This window comes from Spodoptera frugiperda, chromosome 2 (genome assembly GCF_023101765.2).
Source record: "Spodoptera frugiperda isolate SF20-4 chromosome 2, AGI-APGP_CSIRO_Sfru_2.0, whole genome shotgun sequence".
Taxonomy (NCBI): Eukaryota; Metazoa; Arthropoda; class Insecta; order Lepidoptera; family Noctuidae; genus Spodoptera; species Spodoptera frugiperda.
In genome coordinates, this window is record NC_064213.1 from 2,482,183 (window position 1) to 2,509,410 (window position 27,228).

Sequence of the window (27,228 nt, forward strand, 5' to 3'; positions counted from 1 at the left end):
CTACAGAATCAACTTGCACGGTTCTCCGACATCTTTAATTGATTTTGTCTGGACTTTAAAAGAGACTATGACCTCTGAGTTTGTTTCGGCATTTCTTCTCAGAGTAGTCAGATAGGAAATGCCGGCCTCATCTAGTTATTTAAGAGATTGACGTGTAAAAGTGTTATTTTATAACCTATTTGCAAAATAAATATCATTTATCATTTATCATTTATTTATCATTTAAAGAACTGAACCCATTATAATTTGTCTTAAACCATTAGAAAGGTTTTTTTAGTCCATGCAAGTGAAACTGCTGTCGAAAAGCCAGTCATCTAAGTTTAAGTAACTACCTCATAACGTGTAGCGGTTTCGATTGCCGAATGAAGCAACTCTCTGTCGTCTGGGTGTCATATGTATGTGAACTTGTATGTTTGTAAACGCACCCACGACACAGGAGAAAATCTAGGTTCGGGCAACTTTATAAAAAACAACAGTAACTACCTTGTTAATTTGTATTCATAGTACCTACTGCACAAAGGCTACATAGATACGTGCGTACATAGTACATACATATGTGTACGTCTTTATGAGTAATTTTGATGAATCGGAATTAGGAAACAACTATTTTGATTTCTAAGAACTTCTTAAACATTCGTTTTCCTCTTTTTATTTACATTTAAGGAAGGAAAGAATATCATCCAAACTTACACGTACATCTTATGACTAATGTTTACAGGGACTTTACATCACATAAGTATATTTTTTGGTTATATTTAAAAATAACAACTTTAAGCTAGACCGCGGACACCACATGATTTTCCTACTCTGCGAACTACCTAACGAGTTTACCGGGGCTCCGGTTCGAAAAGCAGGAATAGGAAAGGGGTGGTTTTTAGTCACTAAGAGTCTGACACTCCCTTTCACCTCGTCCTGGCGAGAGAAGTCAATAAATGATTTTTCCCACCTAAAAAAAACTCCTGGGACTATCTTGCTTCCAGCCACTAGGTAACCAAATACTTTTCGGTTTTCTAAAGAACTGAGCCTCCAAAACCAACCTAGACCAGGAGAAAGAAAAAGTTTGATTGTAATTTTCTTCCTTTCACTTCAATCAGAAAATAAAATACCTACATACAATTTATTATATCCGCATTCTTTCTCTTGAGTAGTAACTTGATGAAGACGACTCGAAGCCATTTAATCCCCTTATCAATACAACGAATGTCTCGTACATGTCTTGTACAAACACTCTCTTACTCTGCGGGGTACAGTCAATATAGATAGCGTAATTATAGTTGGCTTACCGAAGGATTATATGGTATGACTATGGAAAGTTGTAAATCTCTTCAGTTCATCTATCATCGTCATCATCGAATAAATCTCACATCAGAATCAAGTACTACATCTGATGACCAAAGGTATGTGGTGTGAGTACACACGAAGAAATCTCATCTAAAGGCTTTGATAAAAGGTTGATTATCATTTGGGACTAAGTAGACAATTGGCTCCAGAACATACTACAACAGACACAGAACTCCTAATTACTTACTTACCAAGAAATAAATCAATGAACTGAGACCCACTAGTGCACGGGTACGAACAAAATAATAATTTACAAACTAGCCACACATGATCACACATCTATGATTCTTTCAACCTTATACGAGTAGTACCTACACCTCTAGGACGTACCTACTACTTACGCATTTGTAGGCGTGAGAATGCCATTGCGTATCCCTATTGTGGGCACAAAATTATCCAGTTGCGTCACTCTTTTATTAGAGTTTAGAGTTTTTTAATCAGTATTAAGTTCATCCTGTTGTAATAAAGTAAAGTGACTACTCAAATCTGATATTTATGGCTCAGCTAAATTAAAGTAAATCGTTCTAAATATGTCTATGTAATACTGGCTTCTATCACCAGCTGCTTTGTCCGCGTTTCCGTTGGATACAAGATATCCTGTCGTGTCACCCAAATCAGCTCATAGCCTGTCTGTGTACCCCGTTCCTCCTGCTTTGAGCCGGAGCCCTGGTAACCTGTTACATTGTTCGCAGCTCCGGATATGTGTTAGTCCCTTCTATGCCCTTAGTACGAGTTTGCTTTACATTTAAAGTAATCGAAACGAGAGCGCGTTCGGCGCTCTGATTGGCCGGCTCGAATAAACCAACCAATCAACGAAGGGTACTGATACCCACTTTAAGAGCAGTGGTGATAATTCTACTCAGTCATAACAATCGTCATCACATCTTTGGAAGCTATAAATAGATTTGCGCTACGAATTATCTAGAAAACGGGGAGTTAGCACCTCCCCACGATGTGGTTGCGTGGTTCAGCAACATGTATGTATTTGATGATAAACATTGCTCATATGATACGACTATGCGCCTTCTAGGGATGTGGGTTTGCACTAAATTCAGTTATAAACATTTCTCAGTAGTAGCACGGAGTCTGGAGTTGTGCCCAGTATATGGCAATAGGCTCACCCCTTTTTTTAAACTTAATTTTTTTATAAGACCTTTTTCCTAATAGAAAAATGACAGCCCCATAACCCATTATACTTATATCATATATTATGATTACAAAAAAATAAACCGACTTCACTAAAAAAGTTAAAAATAACTTTAATTTCGGAAGTTCTCGGTATTATTTGTTTGTTACACCGAATTTTGTATTATCACAGTCGCTTAATTAACTTTATTGTGATTTCTATGTGAGTATGAAGTTCCATTGGCCATTTCTGGTCTTCTTCATCAGTTCCACTTCTTCAAAGGTTACTTTTTGACTGTAAATGCTTCAATTCTAGATGAATATACCAAAATCACTATATAGTTCCCTATAATATTTGAGGAGTTCCCTCGATTTCTCTAAGATCCCATCATCAGATCCTAACTTGGTGACAATGGGACCACCTCAGAACTATCTTCTTTCGAACAAAAAAAGAATTTTGAAAATCCGTCGACAATTGACGGAGTATTCGATGAACAAACATACAAAAAAAAAAAAAAAAATCATACAAACAGCCGAACATAGTACCTCCTCCTTTTTGTGAAGTCGGTAAAAAGTGGGTGTACATTATACAGAGCCTGCCCCTTCGGGGATAAAAGGTGCGACGATACATCTATTTAGAGCACCCGTTCCCGGTGTCTTCAAAGAGGTAGCTACCTCCTTTTTTTTCAAAGAGCGTCTAGCTTTTTATTAAGACTATTCTCAGTAAAAGTATCTTATTTGCCATTATCAGTATAGTATGCCAAAGAGTTAGCCCTCAAAGGCAGTTGTCCCACCGGCAACGATGAACGAGTAACGAGTAGAGCTAGAACTAGAAACGAGTTAAGCGAGACGTGGCGAGCGAGTGTGTAGTTCTGATATTTGTGTAGCTCGGCTATAAGCGAGTGTGCGAGTGAGGCGGGCGATTACTCGCACTACGATACGCACTGTAGAGAAATGACCACTGGTTGCTCGCTCGGCGTTTGTTTTAATCGCTTGGCGAGTGTCGCCGAGCGAGTGTTATTTTTCATAGCTCTTGTCAACTTGACAAACTAGTGAAGCGAGCACTCGCCGGCAGTGTGAACAGTCAGCGATCAACTATTTGTATATGCATCTCTTTTGTTTACACGGAAAGTATATCTATTGTACGTTTCTTGAGCGAGAAAATAGCCGATAGTTAGTCGTTCACTCGCCGTTGGTGGGACAACTGCCAAAAGTAAATAAATTCTTCATTATAAAACTGCACTTCACTACTAATCTAACCCACATATGGATAGACAAAGATACTAACAATAGTCTGTTTCTTTGTCCTGAATGTTTGTCCACCAAACAAACAAATACTCATAACATATCTTCACGGTTCTTAGAAGCCCTGGTACCTGACAGCATGACACATTATGTCCTAGCCGTATATTTACAGTGCGAATTTATTTATTCTCAAAACAATGAACTACTGTATGTATACACAATGTTATTGATTGTTTAAGTTTTACCGCAAAATATTTATAAATATTAGTTTTTGACTACCTGGTTGAATAAGTAGTCTAGTGATGTGCTATGCAACACATCTCCAGCTCATAGCACGTAGAGACGTGCTATGAGCTGGAGATGTCTATTACATCTTCGTAACATAGCTCTCCAGCTATTACATCTTCGTAGCATAGCTAGAGAGCTATGCTACGAAGATGTAATAGCTAAACTGTGAAACTATGTCACCGTTTCCACTGATACTAAGCTATGTAGATATGCGAGGAGGATGCGCAGCTTGAGTATGCAATGTATCGAGTAGGAAAGCCATCTATAGCATGCATCCATAGCACACATCCATAGCACACATCTATCTTTTCATATAAAAGAACAAAACTTAGCTGAGTCTCTTTCCAGTGCTAACCTATGTTTACCAATGAATATCCAATATATGAAGAGTTTAGCCTGGTTCAGCCTTAACCATAAAATTACGAAAATCAAATCTTTCGAAAAACATCGATGGGCAGCTTTATATATAACTTTTCAGGAAAAATAGATCTTCACACCATATAGGATTAACTAGAGTACAGTTTGACAGGAATGGAGATAAAAATTGATTACTCAGGCTGACTAGTCAATATTTCTAGCACGAAGAGATGATGACACTAAAAGAGTATATTTTATCTACACATATTGATAACCTTGATAGGATATAAATCATCTGGGTGCGTACATATTACGTATTAATGTAGAGATGAAAGTATAATACCTAATTGTGTTAAGATTTCCTCACTTAAAATAGGAACGCTAAACCTAAACGTAAACGCCCTTTTTATTTCAGGGAGTTTGGGATTCCTTCCTCACTAAAACTTCCCCGGTGTAGTCCACCATGCGTAATGTATTTTCTACTGTGTATTATATACAAGAGGTTACGGGATACCGGGCCTATTTCTCTATAAACAAACCCGGAGCCCCCACGCAACGGTTTTTTTTTTTGAGAGGAAAAATCATCCATTTGCTTCTCTCGGGCGAGGCGAGAGGGACTGCAGGCTCTTACAGACTAAAAACCACTCGTTCCTACGCCTGCTTTTCGAGCCGAAGCCCCGGTAAACCCGTTAGGCAATCCACAGCTCCGAACCCCATGCAACGGTGCAACGCTATTACAGCACATCCTTAGTTACCTAAATCCATTTAAACAAACAAGTCTAAATAATGCTCAAAACAAGCATATTCGCACAAACACATTAATTACTACCTTTAAAGTCAGCAAGCCTCTCAGCTCGTAATCTTCCATACACACTTGAAATGATAAAACATTTCTAGTGCACCATTCGGATCAGCCAATCAGAACGCGGTATTCGTTCACGCCCTCATCTCATGGTTGTCATGAGATTACAAAGTGCGGTCCATGTCTCCCTCACAGTCGTGTCACAGAAATATGATAAAATGATAAGTAATCTTGCTAATTCCATAGCAAATACGAATGTAAATCCTCTGTAGCCGTGCCTCCGTCTTGTTTTTTGTAACAGGGTTAGCACACGTGCTTTGTAATTTTATGTTTGTTTATTGGCTGTTGGAGCTATTTTTGTTCAAAGTCAAAGTCAAATCATTTATTCCAATTAAACCCTAAATAGGTTGGAAAAATACTGGACTTAAGTTTGGTACGTTACGTACGATTTGGGAATTCCATTCAAAGTCAAGACAAGTCAAATCATTTATTCCAATTTAACCATAAATAGGTACTTTTGACATGTCAACAAATAAAGAAATAAATAATAGTCTGTCAGTCTGTCCGACAATGAAGTTAGTTGTTCGTTCCAAAATGTAGCCTCCAATGAAGAAGAACGAGCAAGAAAATCCATTCATTACTCTAGGTACTCCGTAGCACTGAGGAAGTCCACGGTACCGAATTTTGGAAAGATTAACATTTTATTAGCAATTTGATTATCCGATCGAGATTTTTATTGCAGAGTACTTTTCACATCTCCAATATCATAACGCCATCATCTAATAAATGACTATTATTTATTTCTGTATTTCATGTCAATAGTAACAATTTATGCTTTAATTGGAATAAATGATTTGACTTGTCTTGACATTGAATGGAATTCCCAAATCAACCTACCAAACCTGAGCCCAGTATTTTTCCAACGCCAAAAAGCAATTTGCAAGATACCCAGTTTATAATTATTTAATAGGTACAACACCCATTAATTTAGTATAGGATTCCGTAATATCATTCTAATTTTAGACATCGGTCGTTTGAAAAGAATAATTTAAACTTGTTTGTAGGTATGTTATGTTTAATATCTGTTGTTCCGACGATTTGTTGTTTATCATTCTTAATTTGTTACACTTGATTATTAGAAACACAGAAGTTGATAACGTCTATCCTACTACAAAATCCGATAGTAAAATTGTGTCTCTTGTCATTGGAATAATATAGAAATCAAATCTCAGGAATTTATTAATAAGATATAGGTACTATAACACCGTTCTCAATGAAGGCAGTTATGTAAGTTATCTCTTTTAATAAAAGTAAAGCTAACTTTGTCTACTACAATTCTTTTATTGTGGATACGAACTTGGTACAGCTCGTACATCGATATCACGTGAATATTGATATCTAAATATAAGTATTTATGTAATTAGCTGCAGAAAATTGTCTCAAATTCCCATAATCTGCGTGCGTAGATGAGAATTGGTTCACACTGTATATAAATCAACAGACCACAGTCTAGATCAAAAAAAACTAGTTAGGAAAAATGCAAGAAATACAAAAACAAACAGTAAAACCTTAACCCTTGCAAGTTGCAACTCATAAGTCGGACAAGCCCATCAACATCACCACGTTTGTTGACAAAAGGCGCGCCAACAGCCAACAGCGTCACCGTCACCGTGTCACAAATAGAAAACATGCACACACTGCAATATTGACAAGTTTTAACTCATGTGTTTACTCGTGTTTACTCCACTCCCTCGTTTAATACCCCTAACATTTATTCCTTTATCTTTCAAGTTGACATTCGTCTGTAATGATCAAAGAATGAGAAATTCACTCTTTTCTTACGTATGGGTATTATCTTTTTATTTGTACTTTTGCAAAGATAAAGAGACAGTCAGTCAGAGTCTTCAATTGCTAACGGGAAATATTTTTTGGAGTGGTGTTAGGAAATGATCACTCATACTTAATCCCATACTTTTTTGTTTATAGCATTGAAAACCGACGTGAAACAACGCTTGCGTTGTGTTTCGTTGTGTGAGTGAGGTTACCGGAGGCCCAATTCCCTCTTTCCCAATTTTCCAATCCCCGATTCTCCAACAACCATTAAATTCCTAACCCTCAAAAGGCCGGCAACGCACTTGTAACGTCTCTGGTAATTCAGGTGTCCGTGGGCGGCGGTGATTGCTTACCATCAGGTAATAGGTTTGCTCGTTTACCGTTTTCCAAAAAAAAAAAAAATAATTGGGACGTACCTAGAAGAGTAAACCGATCACCAATCGGCACCGAGCAAGCAATCGGTGCCGCCCATGGACACTCACAATAGCACAGGAGTTATGAACGTGTTTAAGGTCTATTGGAGGAAAATGATCGGTTATTATTTTGGTGACATGAGAATCCATACAGATCTCCCCATCCATTTAGATCTCTACTCTCAATGGATTCTCATGCTACCTTCAGTGTAAATTACTCGTAGTTCGTTTGATGAAATTGGACTGGAAAACCATTCGTAGCATTCATCAGAGCGCGCAGTGTTGACTCTAGTGCGTTTTAAAAAATATATTTCAAGTGGATTAGGTATATGTCAAAACACAGCAGATAAGAATGTTCTGACTATAATCTCCCTAATGAAGGGAAACTAAAAAGAAGAATGGGAAGAGCTCTCTCCTCTAGCAATCACACGAACAAGATCCTGATCAAAAACCATCAGTCAAGACTGTCAATCAACCCTAGCCACTAACTTCCTAGTATTAACATCAAATTAGACCAAATTCAACACAAAAACGCCTAAGTAAGTTCTAACAAGTGTATTGATAATAAATTAGTATTAATTTCTGTGATCAACATTTTATACATCACGTTATGACCATTAGCAGATTATAATAACTATTTGACGGCGAAATCGTGAGTGGTGATTAACATATCTATGACAATTATGTAGGTTTCTGTCGTATCATGATGAGAAACCGTGTGTACCCCTTTTTGGGCGGATGGGCCGAAGGGGGGAAGTGCTAAATAAGTTAGTTCCTCTAACGTCATATACAGCATGCACTAACTAGGCTCACAATAAGCACACGTTTTGAGAAAAATATTTGTCGTATAATCCTAATATTAGATCTTAATCTGATAATGGCATAGCAGATATGACATGCCATTCCCAATTATGTTAAAAGATAAATCACAGAACTCATAAATGCTTCCGCGGTCGCGGCTCTGTCACCAAAGTCTTAACCAATTTCACTCCCAATTAAAACATCTTATTTATCACAATTTTAAATAAAAAAATATGAGGACTCTTGCTCGCTTTTTGTGATATGACACAACATGCTACAAACCCCTCTTCGTACTCTAAACAATAAAACCTGAATCTGAAATCGCTAACTTCACCTCAACAATGGTACATACAATCTACTCAGTAACGATGTTGGTAAGTACATAGAATATAGATTGTAGATTATCAGTTGTTTGATAAAAGTGGCAGACTCTGCGACACTTAAGTGTGATTTATTTATCAGCCACTTATCTCAGCTACTACTGTCACCACACATCACTGAATACTAAGTATTTGATATCCTTACACTACATACTTCAACTACCCGTGACAGTTCACTGTAGGAGTTTTTTTGAGGGGGCAAAATCATCCAATGGCTTCTCCCGCCTTGGATGATGCGAGCGAAAGGGAGTGTCAGACTCTTACTGACTGAAAAAGACCCATAAAATAATCGTGTCTAATTAGGTAATATAAATCTTCGAAGGGGTAGACTGTTATAAGTTGGACAATTACAATCGTGCGAACTGTGATAAGTCCTTTTTATTAAAAAATCTCTCGATTACACTTATGTAAGTTGTGCGGCAATGTCACATTCGTGAAACGTACGTTTCTAATGGCCCAATTATAGTACACAAGTTAATCCTAACACCCCACTTTTCGCCAGTATGCTTATGAGAGTATGAATCTCATGCATTATTAGAACATTCCGTAGTCTCATCTCAATAAATAAAACAATAATTAAATTTTTATTATTTCGTGAACGTTTAAGGCTCACTAGCAACACCGCATGATGTAAGCACCTATGTTAGGTATGATATACTCAAGGCAGAAAATGTGACCTGCCTTTCTGGATTTTATGACATGATGTGATCCCCATTAATTACATTATTAATTTTAAAATCTCCGCCAAGAATAACCATAACCATCTATATAAAAGTGTCAAGTAGCGCCATCTTTTGAAATATTTTACTAATTATGTTGTCAACAGCAAAAACTTGGTATTTTAATTCACCTTTTAAAATAAATTAGTCCTATTAATTTTTATAAATGAATTTAAATAAATTAAATGTTTAATGTTAAAAAAACCGAACACTGGAAATCATTGTATTCCAACGAAACTCAGTCACCAACAAAATACAAAGAACGTAACTCGCACACAAATACTACGACTTTTGTTTTTTTTATCGTTAACTTGTACTTATTTTAAATTTATTAATTGATAATAATGTTCCCAAAAAGTAATTTAAATAGAAATGCTAGTGTAAACGTGGGAGAGATTTTTTTGCGTACATATAAAACCGGTATTTTCCGCAGGTGACTAAAAAGCCAAAGACGCATAAATTGCAAGCTTTTTTTTAATGTCTATGGTACACAAAGCTGGCGTGGCCCCATTGACATTTCATTATCGCGTCGCCATTTTGCGTTGCTTTTTCCTTTGCAAACTGTGTGGCTTATTGAATTTATATCACAAAATAATAATTGTTTTTGTTATAGCGAAGCTGTGATTGTTAGTAATTAAGTAGTATATTATATCTTATTGTTTTTAACTTATTTTATTCTAAGTTTGGTGTATTTTACGTTACAATGGGCAGAAAGAAGAAGAAGGCATCTAAGCCATGGTGCTGGTATCCTTTTCAAATAATAAATACTAAATGGATTACGAAATTAGATTTGTACACGACCTTCATAATTAGGTCAAATACTGATTTAACTTGATAATGTAGCCAATCGGATAAGTTTCCTTAGCCATAATCCAGGTACTGCAACAGGGAGTTCGACGACGAAAAGATTCTCATTCAACATCAAAAGGCGAAACATTTCAAATGTCACATTTGTCACAAGAAACTGTACACGGGACCTGGATTGTCAATACACTGCATGCAGGTATGTGCGTCAGTGCCACAGTTTTGGCATCCGCTTCGCCCGCCCACGGCCAACGCGCGCTCGCTTTTTTTAACTCGCATACATATAACTATCTATACATATTTTGGCGCGACTTACGGGCCCAATTCTGCTCCCATAGTAGTACTACACAAAATGTCTTTCCCTATTTTCACATGGGTGGGTGAATTTATTGTACAAGTGATTGTAAAATTGTAAATAGAAGATGATAACATCAATATTTTCGTCTCTGTTACAGGTTCACAAAGAAGCCATAGATAAAGTACCAAATTCATTACCAAATAGGTCAAATATAGAAATAGAAATCTATGGTATGGAAGGTATACCACCTGAAGATGTGAAGGAGCATGAGAAACAAAAATCAGGTATAAAAAGTTTTTTTATTTGGCTGCCAAACTGAGCCACTTTGGATTGATGTATGTACTTATTTCATTACTATGCTTGGGACACTAGATATTACTGTACATAGGTGTGTAGTTTGTTTCAATGTTCCAACATAAGGTAGGTAGTGGAGCTTTTAGGAATGAGGATGTTATTCTAATGTATTTAATTTGTACAGGTGGTGGTAAAGGGTCAGACAGTGACGATGATGAGCCTGCTGCAAAGAAAAAAGCAACGCCTGCCCTGGTAAGTGCATCATACATCCGTTATCCCAATAAATAATAAATAAATACCTTCTTTAAATAAATTCATACCTTCTTTCCATAACTTGACTTTAAACAAGTAATATTTTTATTACCAGTCTATATTATTGTTGTTATCAGACATTTATGTTGAATATTAACATGTTTATCTACAAGATAAGTTAGTAAATCCCTTCTTATATTGTTGTTTTTGTCCGCAGCTGGGCCCTGGTCCTTCACAAGTCACTCCGGGCATATTGCCCACACCCATGGGACCAGTACCTCCGGGGATGTACCCTGGGCATATGCAAATGCAAATGATGCCTCCTTTTATGCAAGCACCTAGGTAAGTTACCAATTTTGAAGTGTTTTTACTTTAAGAGATTCTTAATAACACCTATGAGTGTCTATGATATGGTATGGGTCTACAATTTGTGACTTTTGATCAACATCGAAGATTATGATAACACAATTTCAGACGATGAATGTGTCCCTTAAATAACAGTTTGATTTAACGTTGAATTATTTAATAGACATAGGTATATCTTATCGACAATTGTGAGGCTTTTTTTTCTGATATTGATTAATTGACAAAAATTCGATGATTCCAATTATTGTTCAGATTATTCCGAGTGTATAAAGTAATATCGCAATAAAATGCTTTCGCCTTTCAACCATTAATATAGTAATTAATTTATTGATTGATAAATCAAAGCCTTATTCCAAATCAATCACACAGTTAATGTTCCTACCGCTATAGTTTACATAGGTATTGGTATTACGATGATGTTATACACAACAATAACAAAGCAGGTTTCTCTACAATATATACCTATATAAGTACATGCAGGTTGCATGCTGGTATAACTGTGTTGCTCACCTTGCCCTGCTGTGATATTAAGGTCATTAGATACATTGTATTATAGTTTGTTACCTTATATGTCTTTCATATTGGATTTTCGTTTCTTAGTTTCTTGATTTGGAATATGTGAGATAGAATTTTGAATAGGTATTTTAATCTAGCAATCAAATTGAGTGAGACAGAGGTTAGGGATACTGTACCCTTAGTATGAGTTTGCTTTATGTTTAAAGTAATCTGCACTATGGTAAAAGCAAGCTCAATTGGTTGGTTTATACTATCTATTACTTTAAGTTTTATTTTACGATTACTTTAAAAGTACAAAAAAAAATTATTTGTTCTTAAATGAATATGAAATAGTTAGGCTAGTTTCTTAATAAATAAAACATCTCTGCCTTTGACAAATAGCAGGTGTGATTTAATCAGTCTGTCTAGTACTTCACGGTATATTAAAGTTAACTGTTTTAGTTTGACCTACAAACACTAGCCATCCATACTTTCACAATTTTATTGGTTAACTTGTTGAACACAATAACTTATCGCAGTTTATTTATTGATTTTATTTATCGCAATATTTCCTGTTTTACTTTCTTTATTGCCAAGATAACAAACAATGAAAAACTACGATACGAACCTTTTTTAAAACACTTTAAAAATATTTCGACTAAATGACTCCTACCTAGTGTTGTTAGAGGGCTCGAGTCTCCCGAGTCTTCGACTCATTCAAGGTAGGAGTCCTACCTGGGTATGCCGCCGGTATTTCTGCACCTTAGATGCGTAAGACCTTATGTGCAATTGCACGTATCTAATCCGCGATAGATAGTGATGCGACTTACCCGTCCATGCTTGCAGTACTAGTATAGTCTGAAGGAATCATTATCACAATAGTTTAACCCCTTGTATTATATAAGACAACTATAGAAAATACATTGTGTCTCGCGTGGATCCACGTTTCGGCATACGACGGGTTAATGACGTCATCGTTTTTTTATATGCCATTCATCATCAAGTCTTTTTCGTGTTAACAGATGTTATGTAGAGTGTTGAGACTCTTCTAATAGAGCGGTCTGGTCTACCGCATGGTTGGCAGGTGGCATTAGATTCGTCGATACGAGTTGTACGTACATGCATTATATTGTATGAATTACTTTACCATGTAATTCATGAAGACTAATGATGCTGAATGTTGGTCACTTGCATATCACCATCACGCTTGGTTTTTGTCGCAGTGTAGAGTAACGCTGCCGTTAGATGGACTGCGCGCGCAGCTTAACTTGTGTCAGCTGCAGTCGTATTCTCGACACGCTATCAGTCCTTCACGCTGGCAGCCTAATTGGGATATTTTCTTAGTCTAAAATATGTTATTATCTTGAAAATTATGTCAGATTCTATCAAATCAACTTTTTTGTTCGTAATTTGAGTAAAATTATGTTTTATATCGTCACGCCTTTTATCCCCGAAGAGGTAGGCAGAGGTGCACATTATGGCACGTAATGCCACTGTACAATGTAAACCCACTTTTCACAATGTATATTGTAAAAGTATGCTTGGCGAAAAAACGTTTTATCGTCACAAATGTGCTTAAAAATTGTAGTTTAGTAAAAAATAACTGATTTGTCGATTCGGAAGTATCCCAATTAGACATGAGTAGTAAAATCACCCATATTGCAGAGGAAATTAAGTCAAGGTCATATTACTACTGGTGTGCAGTCAACTGTTTCTTGAATAATCAATGAACATTCTGCATTAACATTGTAATGAGGGTTTCCACACGTGTTGGCATTCTAATTAGACTTGTATGTAGAAAAAAAGAAATCGGTACTTGCATAGCTAATTTGTAATCTAATGCGCACGCAAGGGGTTTATCTCGTTGAAACTGATAATTTTGATGCCACAGTGCACGATAATAATCTAAGCACTATTTGATTAATGTGTTGCTGGTTTTTTGAGCGTGGATTTATCACCAGAATCATGAATTTAATCATACTCATAGCACAGGAAATAAGAAAAGAAAATATTGCCCCTTACTAGGGGACTCATTTATTAGTCTAATATTCATAATTGTAAACAAAAAACTCATGTCATACATACTTAGTCAATAATTCATCCACCTACATTACTAAAATCAACATTTTCATAAACATTGTATGGAAAATATTACCATTATATCATATTAAACATACTCTCTTGTTTACGTTTATGTATAAAAAAGAGGTTTATATTACAAAAATAAATATGAATACTCCATTTCAAAAACTAAATTTCTACCTAATTGTTTCAGAATGATGATGCCGGGAATGCGGCCGTTATTCCCTGCGGCCAGCATGCCCCCCACATCGACGAGTAAACCTACGTTCCCCGCCTATAGGTAAGCCTGCTAATTATAACTAACAGCTATTTTTAGACATATAACACTAATGTTGAACTTCTCAGTTGAGTCGCATTCACGTGTTTACAGGCGCCACGTGTTCTGTGTTTTACATTTTATGATATAAGTAGGTTGTACAATATCAGATTTCTGTGAAGGATTTTCAATGTTATTGTTTTGCAATAAAGATGAAAATGTATTGATAACAGTAACAAGTAATATGTAAAATACATTTTAATGTTGAAAGGTTGTATCGCGCTCTAACGTTTAGAATCTATCGTTGAGGTAATTGTGAGAGAAAAAATAGGTTATACTGTATGGTTATCAAGATTAAGAGTATATACCAAATATCAGATCGATCTGACGTCAGGAAGGAGGTTAAATTCATAAAACAAACAAACTGTACAAGCTAAATAAAACCGTATTGTTCAAAATTACGATTTAAGATAGCCTGTTGTGCTAGTGTCTAAATCATTTTAGACAATTTTCTAGTTTCTAGTTTTGTCAAGGAAATCGTGACTTTATCAGCTAGTCAAAGAGCTCTAAGATATTTCGGATAAGATAAGATCAGTTTCCCAATTTACGTGAACTGGCATTGGTTGATTTTGTTACACAATTTCAACTCTACACTAAAACGGTGACCGAGAATCAGCGTGAACTAACCCAAATTCCTAGTAGCTGAAATTCTTGATGACGACATCTAACAGTTATTTTAATGGAGATGTGTTAAAAGAAATTCATATTTTCGGTTTAACGCCTCAAGTGTGTCGACAATGTCATGAAAAAACGGATGCATTGTAAATTCCAAGAGTTGCTAGTCAAAATATTTTGGCACCACATGTCTGCCAAATTGGAATTCGTCACACAAAAGCGTAAATTTACATTGCGATAATATTTACTAATTACGCTATTGAATACCTAACTTATAATATGAGTAATAAATAAAAAGAAATGTTTTCCTTAACAATTTTGTTTCTTTTTTACCAAAGTAATGAAGTAATTTTGTATTCAATGGGTCTTTTATGTATATCTCGTAAATGTATCGTTATGTAGGTAATAGTAAATGTCAGTATGCTAAATATTTACATAAGAAGCAAATGCGAATGCTTCGTACGACAAAATATTTATGTAGCTGAAAATTATGTGAGGATATAACTAAGAAAACGCGCTATTTGTTCGTGTACAATAAATTGTCTGGAACACCAGTTTACAGTCCAGATAATGAAATACTCTCAGAATTACGATTTCTAGACCAGATAAAAGTACCTCAGAATATGTATTTCGCAATAATTTGAAACAACATAATTTAACTCCACAATAATCAAATTGTTATCTCCTACAACCTTTATAAAAACAATTTTACAGTAATGCGACAATAAGTGCGCCGCCTACGACGACAACGCCCTCTAGTAGTTCGGATCACAAGGAGAATGGTGAAGTGAAACCTCCCGCGGCCAACGCGTGTCCCTTAGTGACGGCCACCGGTGCCGGCTCCAAAATTATACACCCCCCTGAAGACGTCTCGTTAGAAGAGATCAGGGCTAGAAATATTAAGTACAGAGCGAAACCTAAACCCGACGCCCCCGCGGCTCAACCCCAGCCTGCGCCCGCCATGATCACGCCCAGCACGAGTCAAGCAGAGGTATGGGTTAGTGGTTTTTTATATTTATTTCTATTTATGTTGTTTGAAGCACCCGTAGTGTTCTTTAAATGCACCCTTTTGTTGTTCTAATACTCAATTTTGCTTTAAAATCAAATATGTCCATACTAAAACAACATCCAAACAATTCCTTGTATTCAAGCGAAACTTAATTTAATACCAAATTCGAGGCATTTGTATTCTAACAGCACCCGTGTGGCATATAGCAATACATTTATCTAACATTAGATGCTAATTTTTGTTTACCAAACGCAAGCGTTTATGCTTATTTATGTTTGTTGACTATTATACTGTGAGAATGTTTATGTTACACAAGAAGAAATATTTCAGTTCTGCCCAATTTTTAGTACTGTTGAGTGCTTGAGTTTTATGTAAATTCTTTAGTTCAAACACATTAAAGTAAATATTTGATGAAGTACGATTTCTTTTTCGTTGTGCTGCCTACAACATAGATAGTATAGCTCGTACGTATGTGTGTGCAGGTGGCGGCGCACATGAACGCGGCGGTGGCGGCGGCGCGGCAGCAACAAGCGGCGGCGGCGCTGCGGCGCGGCGTGCTCAACATGGGCGGCGGCATGGCGGGCGGCGTGGCGGGCGGCATGGGCAGCATGGGCAGCATGGGCAACATGGGCAACATGGGCATGCACGGCATGGTGGGCATGCTGCCGGCGCCGGCGCTGCGCGTGCCGGGCGTGGTGCCGCACGTGCCGGTGTCGGTCCCGCAGATGCCGCCGGTGGTGCCGATGCTGCCCGTCATGCCGCAGTTCAACCTCGTGCGCCCGCTGCAGCCCGGTCAGTACCCGCCCCCCTACCGATAGCGAGCCCCGCCCTCGCCACAGACACGACACGTTTGCAAAATGCCTTATCATACCTCCCCCAGTTACGAAATTACCCATGTCGACTTCGATCTGACTGAATCAAATTCATAATTTCAGAACGATGATCATCAATGCCCAATGGTGATTATGTTCGTAAGGCAATTTACAAACGCCCCACGAGTATCCCGAGCGTCTCTCGTGCTCAAAAACTGTTCTGAGGACATTCTGTGAAGTTTGATAATGTTGAGACATTGTATAGTAATGTTTACACCCCCTTTGACCATGTTTACGAGTGTTTATAAAGTGGTGACATGCTGGTTAGCTAAGCTCGTAACTGTAACGACTGCTGTCTCCATTTCTGTCCGTGTTTAAACCTCTGATGTCCTTTCAGATGACCCCCCAATGAACAGTATTACGATGTATTTGTATGGATATGATATTCTAACGTAGGACATATCAAAGTATTAGGTAATTCGTATTGATTATATTCTCGTTGTCTTTGATGTTGCACATTGAACATGAAGTTAAATGTATTTAATGTAACAAATTGTATTTTTGATGTTGAAATGGTCCAAAGCCGAGACTCGTTGAATTTTTTTTGTACAATGTAAACCAAAGAAATTATGTAATGTTAAGGTTAGATAAAGACTGGACTTTTAGTACATTCCGATTGAAAACTCACCATAGTCGTCCATATTTTTATATTCGCATAACTATTGACAAGAACACAGTTGACACGATAATGTAGTTGTGTAACACACTATTGGTATTATTTTTGCATTTATTGAACTTAAGAATAATATAGAGTGGGTGGTTTTCTTTAGTTTTAATAATATTTGCTTTACGATAGTTTAGTTTAAGAAGACAGTAAGACATTGTTTTGAATCTTTTTTGTTACACACGCGACGCGTGCCTATATCTGAACGTGGAAAATGGAGTGTCATAATAATTGATAACCCAATAAAGTGCATTCACTAGAGTGATTTTCTTTTTCTATTTTCCACGGCTACTGGTATGATCTAATTAAGACATCACTAGCTTTAGTTATTTTGACTGTGTGTAAGGAAAATGATCGCTTATGTTTTAAGAGCGTGGAGCCGTTGTCCACTTAGTTCGCTAATGTCGGAAGGCATCACAAGACGTGAGCGGCTGCGGTCTTGTGGTCGGTGGGTGCCTTCCATTTGTCGCCGCGGCCACAATGTCTCTAGTAACGAACACATAACAGCTTGTCGATACTCACCCCTAACGCCCACTAACACGACCGGCCGACCTCTCACCCCCCTAGTACCGGACCACTCGTCCTAGACTTACACTGTCAAGACTATAACTGTGATTTTGATGTGCCATCCGCACTATCGGAGGACGGAATGAAAATGAGCGGTAATTTTATTCACATTCCTTAATGGATTTGCTTATTGTAGTAGCTCTTATCTTATTACTGTCTCGATTTTCTCGTAGTGTCATATAAAATATGACTGTCGGTTAACGGGTGGGTACACTAATATTATATTTACGTACAGTAGTTTTGTCGCTTTACAATGTGCATGAAAAGAACGAGTTAATAGTCGTTGGCTGAATTGGATTCTACGAGCAACCATTCTCGGATCACACTGAACATGCATGAACTACGGATATTACGATTATTACATCGCCGAGTATTTTGGAAGTGTGATTTTTCATGTGAATTATTTATCCTACCTACCTGTGTTCCTTTGCTTATCTGCACCTTACTGCGGGCGGCCGGCGACGGTTGCGGCGCGGTGACAGGCGATTGTTCTGCAGTCACCACGGCTGGCCGTGTGTTGGACCGAGGTCCCCTGTTGCCACGCGCCGCGGCCGCCCGTGACTTGGACTGTGTGTGCAGGGATGTTGCTGCCGGGAGGCGTGATGCCGATGGGCGCCATGTTCCCGGGCGGCATGGTCATGCAGCCGCGCTACCGATAGCCGCGCCGTCCGCGCCGCCCCGCGCCCGCCGAGCGAAGGTAGGCGCTCGTTTGTTTCGTATCTACGTCCGCTTGACGGTTGTGTGTCCGACGCTCGTTGCTAAGCGCGGTGAGGGGAACTAACGGAAGGTAAGGCGGCGCGAGGCGGACAGGTGATGGGCGGTCGCCCGGCCTCGGCCGTGGTTGGGCCGGCAGTTCCCTGCGGCCAGCAGGCGACGGAACCTGTCACAACATGAGTTGTTGGATTGGCGGCCCCCTGTCCCTTAGCATAAGTCATTATATTCCTACCTTACCACTGAGCTCTCACATAGACTGTCAAAAGCAGAATTTCTGTAGTGAATTCCGTTCTTAATTAAATTTCTGGTGTTAAGAGATGTGTGTAAGAATAATAATTGAAATAAATTTAATGTTATCTGCCTTGATGATTCTCTAAGCGTTTCCATTTTAAAGTTGTGACGTTTGCCTACTCTTGTAGAATTTTGACTATTTTACGCAATAAATGCTCTGGACATGACACCCTGGTTTTATTTCACCTTTGCGTATCGTAGATCCTTGTGCTACTAAGTTAACTTAGTTGTTTGTTACATACATTGCATCTGCCTGTATGAAATGAAGCGTAGGTAAAAGCACGCTTTGTGTTGTATCAAGTTTTATTTGTATTGAAATGTATTAAGTACCTAATTATTTTCACATAGATTTCTCATTATCTTAGAATAGATACTGAAAAGCCTATGGGGCTACTTTTGTAAATTGTATATTAAAAACTATTTTACACAACAAACAACCTTCCTGATGGTAAGCAATCAGCGCCGTCCATTATCACCTACAATGTTAGAAGAGATACAACGGCGAAACACGCAAACGTTGTTTCACACTGCCCTCTCGTGGCGAAGCATGGCTCTCCCAAATGAAAACTTACCTATCTTCCTACAATGACTGCTGGAGGTTACATGGTCTACATGGAGGTTTTACAAATTGGTGACAATGCAGCTAGGACCTCAAGATCTTGGCGTATTCATTTAGGTAAGTTATTCACGTTCCTCAAAAATGTATAGCGTAAGTATCAATTTACTGAGGAAGGCTAAACTATTAAAACATCAACCTACTATCAATAGGAGCTGAATAGCAAAGTTATCAATTCAATCATCATCATATCTTTACGCCTTTAATCCCCGAAGTAGGCTGAGATGCACATTATGGCACGTAATGCCACTGTACATTGTATACCCATTTTTCACAATTTATAATGTAAGTCCCGTGTGGTGGTGAGCCTATTGCGATATACCGGGTACATTTCAGACTCCGTGCTACTATTGAGAAATTTTCGATATACTGAAAAGAGCCCAGCAATACCACCTTTCACTAATCCTATAAAATAGATACAAGAGAATTTTTAATAAAAATCGCATCTGCCAAACTGCATAACAGTTTGTCGGCAGCAAACACATATTGGTTCCAAAGTACTACGACTTCAATACATAAGAACTACTAAAAAGTGCGTAGCAAATATGGCATGTAAAGCAGTACGATTAGTACCTACTCTTTATTATTGTTGCGCTTTGTAGGTAACAAAGCAACAACTTGGTACTTATTTATGTTAGATGGACAGGGTTGGAGAGATCTTAGCTGAAGTGAGTTCTAAAACTTCCGTACATCGAAACGGTCAAGTGCATGAAAGGCCCATAACACAACTTATAGTGTACGGGAAAACCTCCCAGTGAGGTTCAAAATCTAATGTAAGAACTCGTTCTTGACCATCCGAATCGTTAGAAAAATAATATTTGGAAGAAAAGATTTTGCTTTGATAACTAATCGCTCGATACATACTTACTCCACGTCCATGTTCGTGTACCTACATGCGTACAGTCATACAAACCTGGAATACCAGGTTTCTGTCAACGCAACTTGACTCGTAGCAATATAGATTTAGCTTCAGTAGATCCATTAGATTAAAAAAATCACAAAATTCTAAAGTCACTTATATATTTCGGGGTACTGGGTGTTTAGGAATGAGCTGCTTATAGCACTCTTTGAGGTCATGGGTAAATGAAATAAGTTTCCATATTAATAAAGCTGTATATTGAATTATAATAAAAGGTCTCGTCTGTACACATAACACATTTATACACGACAACTATTCGCTAAGTCGTTATAAGAAGAAATATTAATACCGTATCCTAAATACATGAATTACAACAGGCTTAATAAAGTAATAATACAATTATTGCATTTAACTAGTATCACCATTAAACGATTCGTTCAACCCAATTAAATATTTTAGTAAATAAATTCACAACATTAATCAATTTCAAATAAACAAATGATGCTATCCTCAAAAAATTCACAACAAATACTTAACACCTATTTATGGCAACATTAAAAACGCAATTTAAAATGCAAACATTTCATAAATCTGTAAAAAATGTAAATGGCATTGATTATAATAATATTGCATGTAAACTTATTTGTTTCGTAACATCTAAGCTAAGCATTATACGCTACTTGGTCAGACGAAATACAAGTACATACACAATCACTGCAAGTTACGATTTAGTTACAAAACTACAAAATTTGAGCTTTCCACGGCCACGACGTGACTCGGTAATGTAAGTAGATAAGTAATGGATGCTTCAAAGTTATGATTACACTCCTAGCGGCTCTAGCCCGCTATACTGAGCTCCTACTTTATAATAATTGCCCTTACGTAAGGCTACATACACACTAGAACTAAACAACCAATCTTTCTCGATATGTAACTGTTTTTTTAATTGGGACCTGACGATGCAAGGAAAATAAATCACAACCCTTTAGCTAAATTGCGAACACACCTTTGGCACGCTCGGTCGGTTACAATTCGTGTTCATAATATTAATTTGGACTAGCAACGATCGAATACGAAACGAATACTGATTAGCTTTACATTAGAGGTTACAAAATGCTATCCAGTCACATAGTTATCTAAAGTAGGTAAATGGCGCTAAGTTGGGGAAGTGAAATGCTCTCGCACACGGCTTCCTTCAACATCCACCTCGAGGGCTTCTCTGTCCTCTGCCACTTATCAAGGAAGCTCTATCGACGAATTAATCATACCATTAGCCTAAATACTTGGTGTCAAAATCGCTGTGATCACCAGTGTGATGACCACAGCTAGCAACTCCTCTCCGTCATATATCGGGCACAGCCCCACTAGCTACTGAGCTGCCTACCCCAGTAAGTCTGGAGACGGCGTGATGTTCCTGAACACGTCGAGCGAGGGCGACGTGGAGCGCGCCAGGTCCGGGCACGGCGTGTTGGTGCGCGTCATCGACTCGAAGCGCTCGCGCATGGCGGCCACGTGGCCTGCTATCACTACTTCTTTTCTCTCCTCTTTGTCTTTAGCGTCAGACGCTCCTTCATCCTCGGCCGGCGGTCTGTCTGGTACCTCTATATCTGATAACAGAGACACTTCCGAGGATGCAGTGTAATACATCTCACTGACGGGCTCGCAGGCCGCGTTCACGGGCTCCGTGTCGGAGGGGAACGTGTCCGTCTCGTCGGTAGGTGGCGACACCAGTGCGTCGCTCCATCGCTCGGCGCGGTACGCCTCGATGGTCCGCAGCGACACCTCGGTCGGGCTGACGAGCTCCGCGTCACACTCCACGACGTGCGCGACTTCACTCTCTACTTCGACTTGACTGACTCTCTCCACTACACTTACTATATTGCTACTTACCGTGTCGACTACTTCGTCGACGTTATCTTCCTCCGCTGAGTCATCCGCGACTTCGTCGTACGTGGAAGTCCTCATGGTCTCGCACAGTCTGTTGATGGCGTCGAAGACATCCTTGAGATCGCTGACGTCATCAGTGGGCATCATGGGCTCCTCGATGGGCAGTACGTCGAGGTCGGCGGTAGGTTCCTGCACGCAGGCGGGCAGTAGCGTGGCGGCCAGCGCGTTGGCCGGGCACAGCAGCGCGTGCGCCACCGACAGCAGCGCGTGCGCGGGCGCCGCCGCCGGCACCAGGTGCGCCGTGCTGCCCGACCGCGCCGGGGCGGGTGCGGCGTGCGCGGGCTGGCGTCGGGTCCGACACTGGCGCTGGGGCGGGCTGTGACACTGGGGTGGGCTGGGCCACCGGTACAGCTGGCGCCGCGGGTGCGGGCTGGGCCGCGGTAGTGGTGTGCTTGCTGGGGTCGTGCGGTGCGGGCGTGGAGGCGGCAGAGTGCGGGGGGGCGGGGGCCCCCCGTGGTCGCTAGCAGGCGCTGGAGGTGCGCGTCCAGCCCTCCAGCGGCACGGACAGCGGCGGCGGCGGGGCCTGCGCCTTGCTCACTGTCACCACACGACACACATTAGTTTCCATCGCTAACACAACTCCTAATCACTGTTCTCTCGACAAAACCACTTCGTTCACAGACGGTTTTAGAAGCGTAAACAGACAGAAAGTAGTTATGTAAACAACTCAATATCAGTCAGTATAAAACGTCTGTTTACGCTCCACTATTCAAGAGAACAGCTATTACTAAATTCAGGTGTATTATACATGTTATTAGGTTCTCATTTTCACAGCATTATTTATTTGGTACTTAGTCACAATCGTATCGCTAGACTTCAAAATATGTTCTAGACACATGAACTTCTACAGAAATACAAGTATATCGACGTCAGTTTGTGTTAGTTCTCACACAAATTTCATGCAAACCATAATCCCATACACTAATTCAGGCCAAGACAATGAACCCATTGAATTCCATATAATATTTTTTCACCTACATTTCGATGTAGACAGAGCTTCATCAACGACTATTCTAGCCCCCTACACAAATGGCATAAATGCTAGTCGAAAAGAAGTAAATAGGAAAGTCAATGTACGGAATTAACATAGTTCAAAGTCTATATAAATTCCATACATGTAACTTACCGACTAACATTGACGCCATTATTCTAAGGAAGGCCATAAATGGCTAATTTAATACTACAAACTATCAAATCTGTAATCTACAAAAACAGAATTTGAATCATCTACGTACCTAACTAAAAGTTGTATCATGCGACGAATATTAGTAGAATGTGTCATGCAATGCTCCATGCAGTGTTAACAATGTTTACATGGATGGCGGTAAAATGCTTGATATAATAATTAAGAACTTACCCGACATGCGTCACATAGATGTACACCACAATACACTACACTTTTTATTATTAGATACTGTCGTACTCAGAGACATTTAATGATTACTTAAACTATTCCTTAGTAACGATTTTGTATCAAACAATTGCTAAAGACTGGGTTAAGTAGCCATTAAATGACTGAGTAAGGTGGTTACAAACTACAACATTGACATAATCATTGTTATACCTTTACTACAGAACAAATATTTGTAACAGTCAACAAAATTCTACTTTATTGCAAAGGAAATACTGTCTATATTGCTGTTGACTACACAAGTAACAGGTCAGATTATCATTGTGCAAAATTGAATATAAATATAAATTCTGAATTGATTTTAAAAGAAAATAAAGAACAGAGAAAGCTAATTTTCTATGACTAGATAGATACCTTGTTAAAAACGGGCATAATTAAAAAGAAATCGTAATAAACTTATTACTACCTAATTCCAATTTAAAGTTTAACTACATCAACACAAAGACGTTCACAAACAAGCATACAACATTGAATGTTAGGACAATAAAAATACAGGACCACTGATTGGTAATTATTACTCTTTTATTATCCAAAAAATAATAATATAAATACTATGAGCGTCGTACACATCACTATCACAATACCGGTTGCGTTTCAATACATAAAGCGTATATTGCCCATCACTAAATTTCTTAACTGCATTTTCAAAAAGGCACTTTGGGACATAAAGCAAAAAAACTATTTATATGACATAATTGACTGCATTTTCTATGTGAATGTTGAGGCGCATTATACTAGTTAGGCATTTGCGAAATTACCAGACAGCAGTTAAGCAATTTACTGAGCAACTATTGAGTGAAATAAAAAATGGGCATGAAGCGATACAGGTACAATAATAGCATAAACAATTTGCAGTAATGGCACCTCACTATATTAAAAAAAAAAAGAATCACAACATAGTTCTTACTTCTTCGCTAAATCGTGCAAGCGACGAAACATAACCATTAATACATAAACTAAGTTATTTTAATAATAATAATAAAAATATGTAATTATTAAATATAAATATTCTTAATGACTCAACGCGATACATTGGTAGAAGTCCTAACGTAGTAATTAAACTAAATAATGAACAAAACACTCCGTGTATAAAAATAAGCTTATAATATAATGAAACTTTTAATTTGGTATTTAATCGAATGATTTAATTGATAAAGTGATCAATTACGAATGATTTGCATTGGTATGGGGAGCGTGGGTGACCAAAATACGGGCGAGGCTTGCATTTTAAGGGTGCTTGTAATAATACTTTCGTTGTGTAAATACTGCATTATATACTGTATAACTATTGCATAGGGTTCAATATACTGTAAACTTCCCAGAATCTCTAGTTTATAGAGTAGTTAGCAACATATCAATGAAAAACTTATCATTAATTAATTCCTTCGTCTAACTTTTGATCTAACCACCGTACTCAGAGTCATTTAATAGTTATTTAACCCAGTCCTTAGCGATTGTTTTCAGAACAAAATCGTTACTAAGGAATAGTTTAAGTAATCATTAAATGTCTGAGTACGGTAGTAAGTCAAAGAAATAAAAAACTAACATTAAAGAGCAAGTCAAACCAGCATTTTGATAACCCATCGCCATAAAATTTGTTAGTAACCATTTAACCATGGAACGCCATGATATAAAAAAAAAAACAACAATAATGAAAAATGTCCGCGACCATAATTATTCTGAACTGCATTAAAACGACAACCAACCAATGAGACCAATGCATTCCCGGAATGACATATTAAATGCAAACTTTGGAAAAATCACGTGTACTTTTACGAAAATAAAAAAATAATGTACTATAAAACGAACAATTCGGAGATTGAATAATCTGTAAGCATATAGTTTAACTAACTATACTACTATGTGCAGTGTCTAGCAATGAAAAGTATCGTTCAGTACAAATAAATATGTGTTTAGCGCGCATTTGTGATATATATGGAAGGGTTAATACATTCTAAATGTATTGAAAAACAGTAGATCTTCTCAACTAGCAAATCTTTATTAATATTCTTTCGAGAACATTCTTTATTGTTCGAGCACTTGATAAATAACGATACTCTTATAATAAGGAGTAATTAAAATATAAAATAATATAGTTCAAATCCAAGTTTATTAGTAATCTAACAATCAACAAGTGCGCGCTAATATTTAATTCAATTTCAGTCTCCAATAAGACACTTAACCATACGTCATGCGTTCATGCACGTAAAAATAAACATTTTAATAACAAAAATAATACTTTATCATAATAATATTATAACAATTGTATCTCCAAGACAATATTTAATTTAGTTTTTATAATAGTCATGACTAAAATAACCTTTTTTACTTAGATATTATGCGTGTCAATTTTGACTTGTACCTATGGGACTTACTAACAAGCCTATCTACTCTAGATATACTACGTTAATATAATATGACTAAGCAGAGCATGCTTGTGCGTGTTGCTCCATAAATATCTACTAAAACATATCGATACTATTTGTAAATCTTTGTTTTAAGCAGTATCGATACTCGATAGGATATATCGATGTTGAAATGCGCATCTCTAGTCGGCAATTATACTCATTTGTAATAATTGCACGTATTGTCATGTAGACATGGTCTATCGTACTTTAGTACAATAATTAAAATACTTGATTTGTCGGAATTAAGTAATTCCTATAGATATAATGACATTTATTAACAACAATAATATGCCACTATGTGATTTGATCGCATTTTCGTAGTTTTGGTCCGCACCAGTGAACTAATTTGATCAAATCTTGAGAAACTGTTAAACACTCGAGACACCAACATATACCAACTACTGAACAACAACAACTAACTGATAACACATTTGTTTGATCAGAATAACATTCTAACAAAGTCTTTGATCAAAACCATCAACTTTATAACCAAAGTTCTTGACGAGTCGACCGACAAAATTATCAACTTTGTCGTATCGACTTGTAAGCTTCAGTGTTCGCCCTCTTGGTATAACCGTAAGTTCCCCGGCACCGTTTCACGCGTACTTACCGGCGACGGTGGCGCTGCTGTAGCCTTTGGCGATGCGCATGAAGGGGTCGGGCTCCGGGAAGCGCGATGGATGCTGGAACAGGTCTGCGAAGCGAGCCTCCAGGTCCAGAGACCGCATCGACGAGCCACGCACTGGTGGCAGCGGGGCTACACCCTCGTCACCGTTCATACTCTGTAAGGCATACAGTGTTCAATTAGTTGATATTGGAAAAAGTTAAGTGTATGATTGTTGGTCTTTTATACAAAATATGTTAAAAATATATTTGCGAAGCAATATTTTGTATTTTATTGGCAGTGTTTAGGCAAAATACAGACTACATGGAAACTACATATATGCAAAAAAGATGTGACGAGATATCGACGACGTAGACAAGAATGGAAGAAGATATATTATTACGCCAATCGTAGTAACTTGAAATAAAGCAGGAAATTCA

The 27,228-nt window shown here is 38.0% G+C and overlaps 3 protein-coding genes across 8 annotated transcripts in view; 1 reads left to right on the forward strand and 2 right to left on the reverse strand.

Moving 5' to 3' along the window:
- Positions 1-9,806: 9,806 nt before the first annotated feature.
- LOC118268901 (BUB3-interacting and GLEBS motif-containing protein ZNF207) lies at positions 9,807-19,110 on the forward strand. 6 transcript variants are annotated; one of them, XM_050704076.1, is made up of 10 exons: positions 9,810-9,930; positions 10,016-10,048; positions 10,181-10,307; positions 10,564-10,690; positions 10,885-10,952; positions 11,170-11,294; positions 14,089-14,175; positions 15,541-15,823; positions 16,318-16,627; positions 18,518-19,110. In XM_050704076.1, exons 3-10 carry the CDS (start codon positions 10,302-10,304, stop codon positions 18,595-18,597), a joined length of 1,086 nt encoding a protein of 361 aa, XP_050560033.1. In that variant the 5' UTR covers positions 9,810-9,930; positions 10,016-10,048; positions 10,181-10,301; the 3' UTR covers positions 18,598-19,110. The 6 variants fall into 6 exon arrangements, with proteins under 6 accessions (XP_035439583.1, XP_050560033.1, XP_035439585.1 ...); XM_035583690.2 differs by having other exon boundaries at positions 9,807-10,048; XM_035583692.2 differs by having other exon boundaries at positions 9,816-10,048; positions 16,771-19,110.
- Positions 19,111-20,652: 1,542 nt separating this feature from the next.
- LOC126912377 (uncharacterized) lies at positions 20,653-22,616 on the reverse strand. Its single transcript, XM_050704181.1, has one exon. It carries the CDS (start codon positions 22,450-22,452, stop codon positions 21,799-21,801), a length of 654 nt encoding a protein of 217 aa, XP_050560138.1. The 5' UTR covers positions 22,453-22,616; the 3' UTR covers positions 20,653-21,798.
- Positions 22,617-22,674: 58 nt separating this feature from the next.
- Positions 22,675-27,228, reverse strand: part of LOC118269381 (uncharacterized) — a 35,333-nt gene continuing 30,779 nt past the window's right edge. Inside the window, exons 7-8 of the mRNA XM_035584447.2 lie at positions 26,795-26,966; positions 22,675-22,902 (exon numbers count right to left, since the gene is read on the reverse strand). Coding sequence (XP_035440340.2) covers positions 22,826-22,902; positions 26,795-26,966 — 249 coding nt within the window. The 3' untranslated portion in view covers positions 22,675-22,825. The remainder of the gene's footprint in view (positions 22,903-26,794; positions 26,967-27,228) is intronic.

Coding starts and splice junctions, on each gene's coding strand:
- LOC126912377 (XM_050704181.1), bottom strand. CDS start 22,452: ATGATGCCCACTGATGACGTCAGCGATCTCAAGGATGTCTTCGACGCC.
- LOC118268901 (XM_035583690.2), top strand. CDS start 10,008: ATGGGCAGAAAGAAGAAGAAGGCATCTAAGCCATGGTGCTG. Junction 10,049..10,180: donor GCATCTAAGCCATGGTGCTG/GTATCCTTTTCA, acceptor GCCATAATCCAG/GTACTGCAACAGGGAGTTCG. Junction 10,953..11,169: donor AAAAAGCAACGCCTGCCCTG/GTAAGTGCATCA, acceptor TTTTGTCCGCAG/CTGGGCCCTGGTCCTTCACA.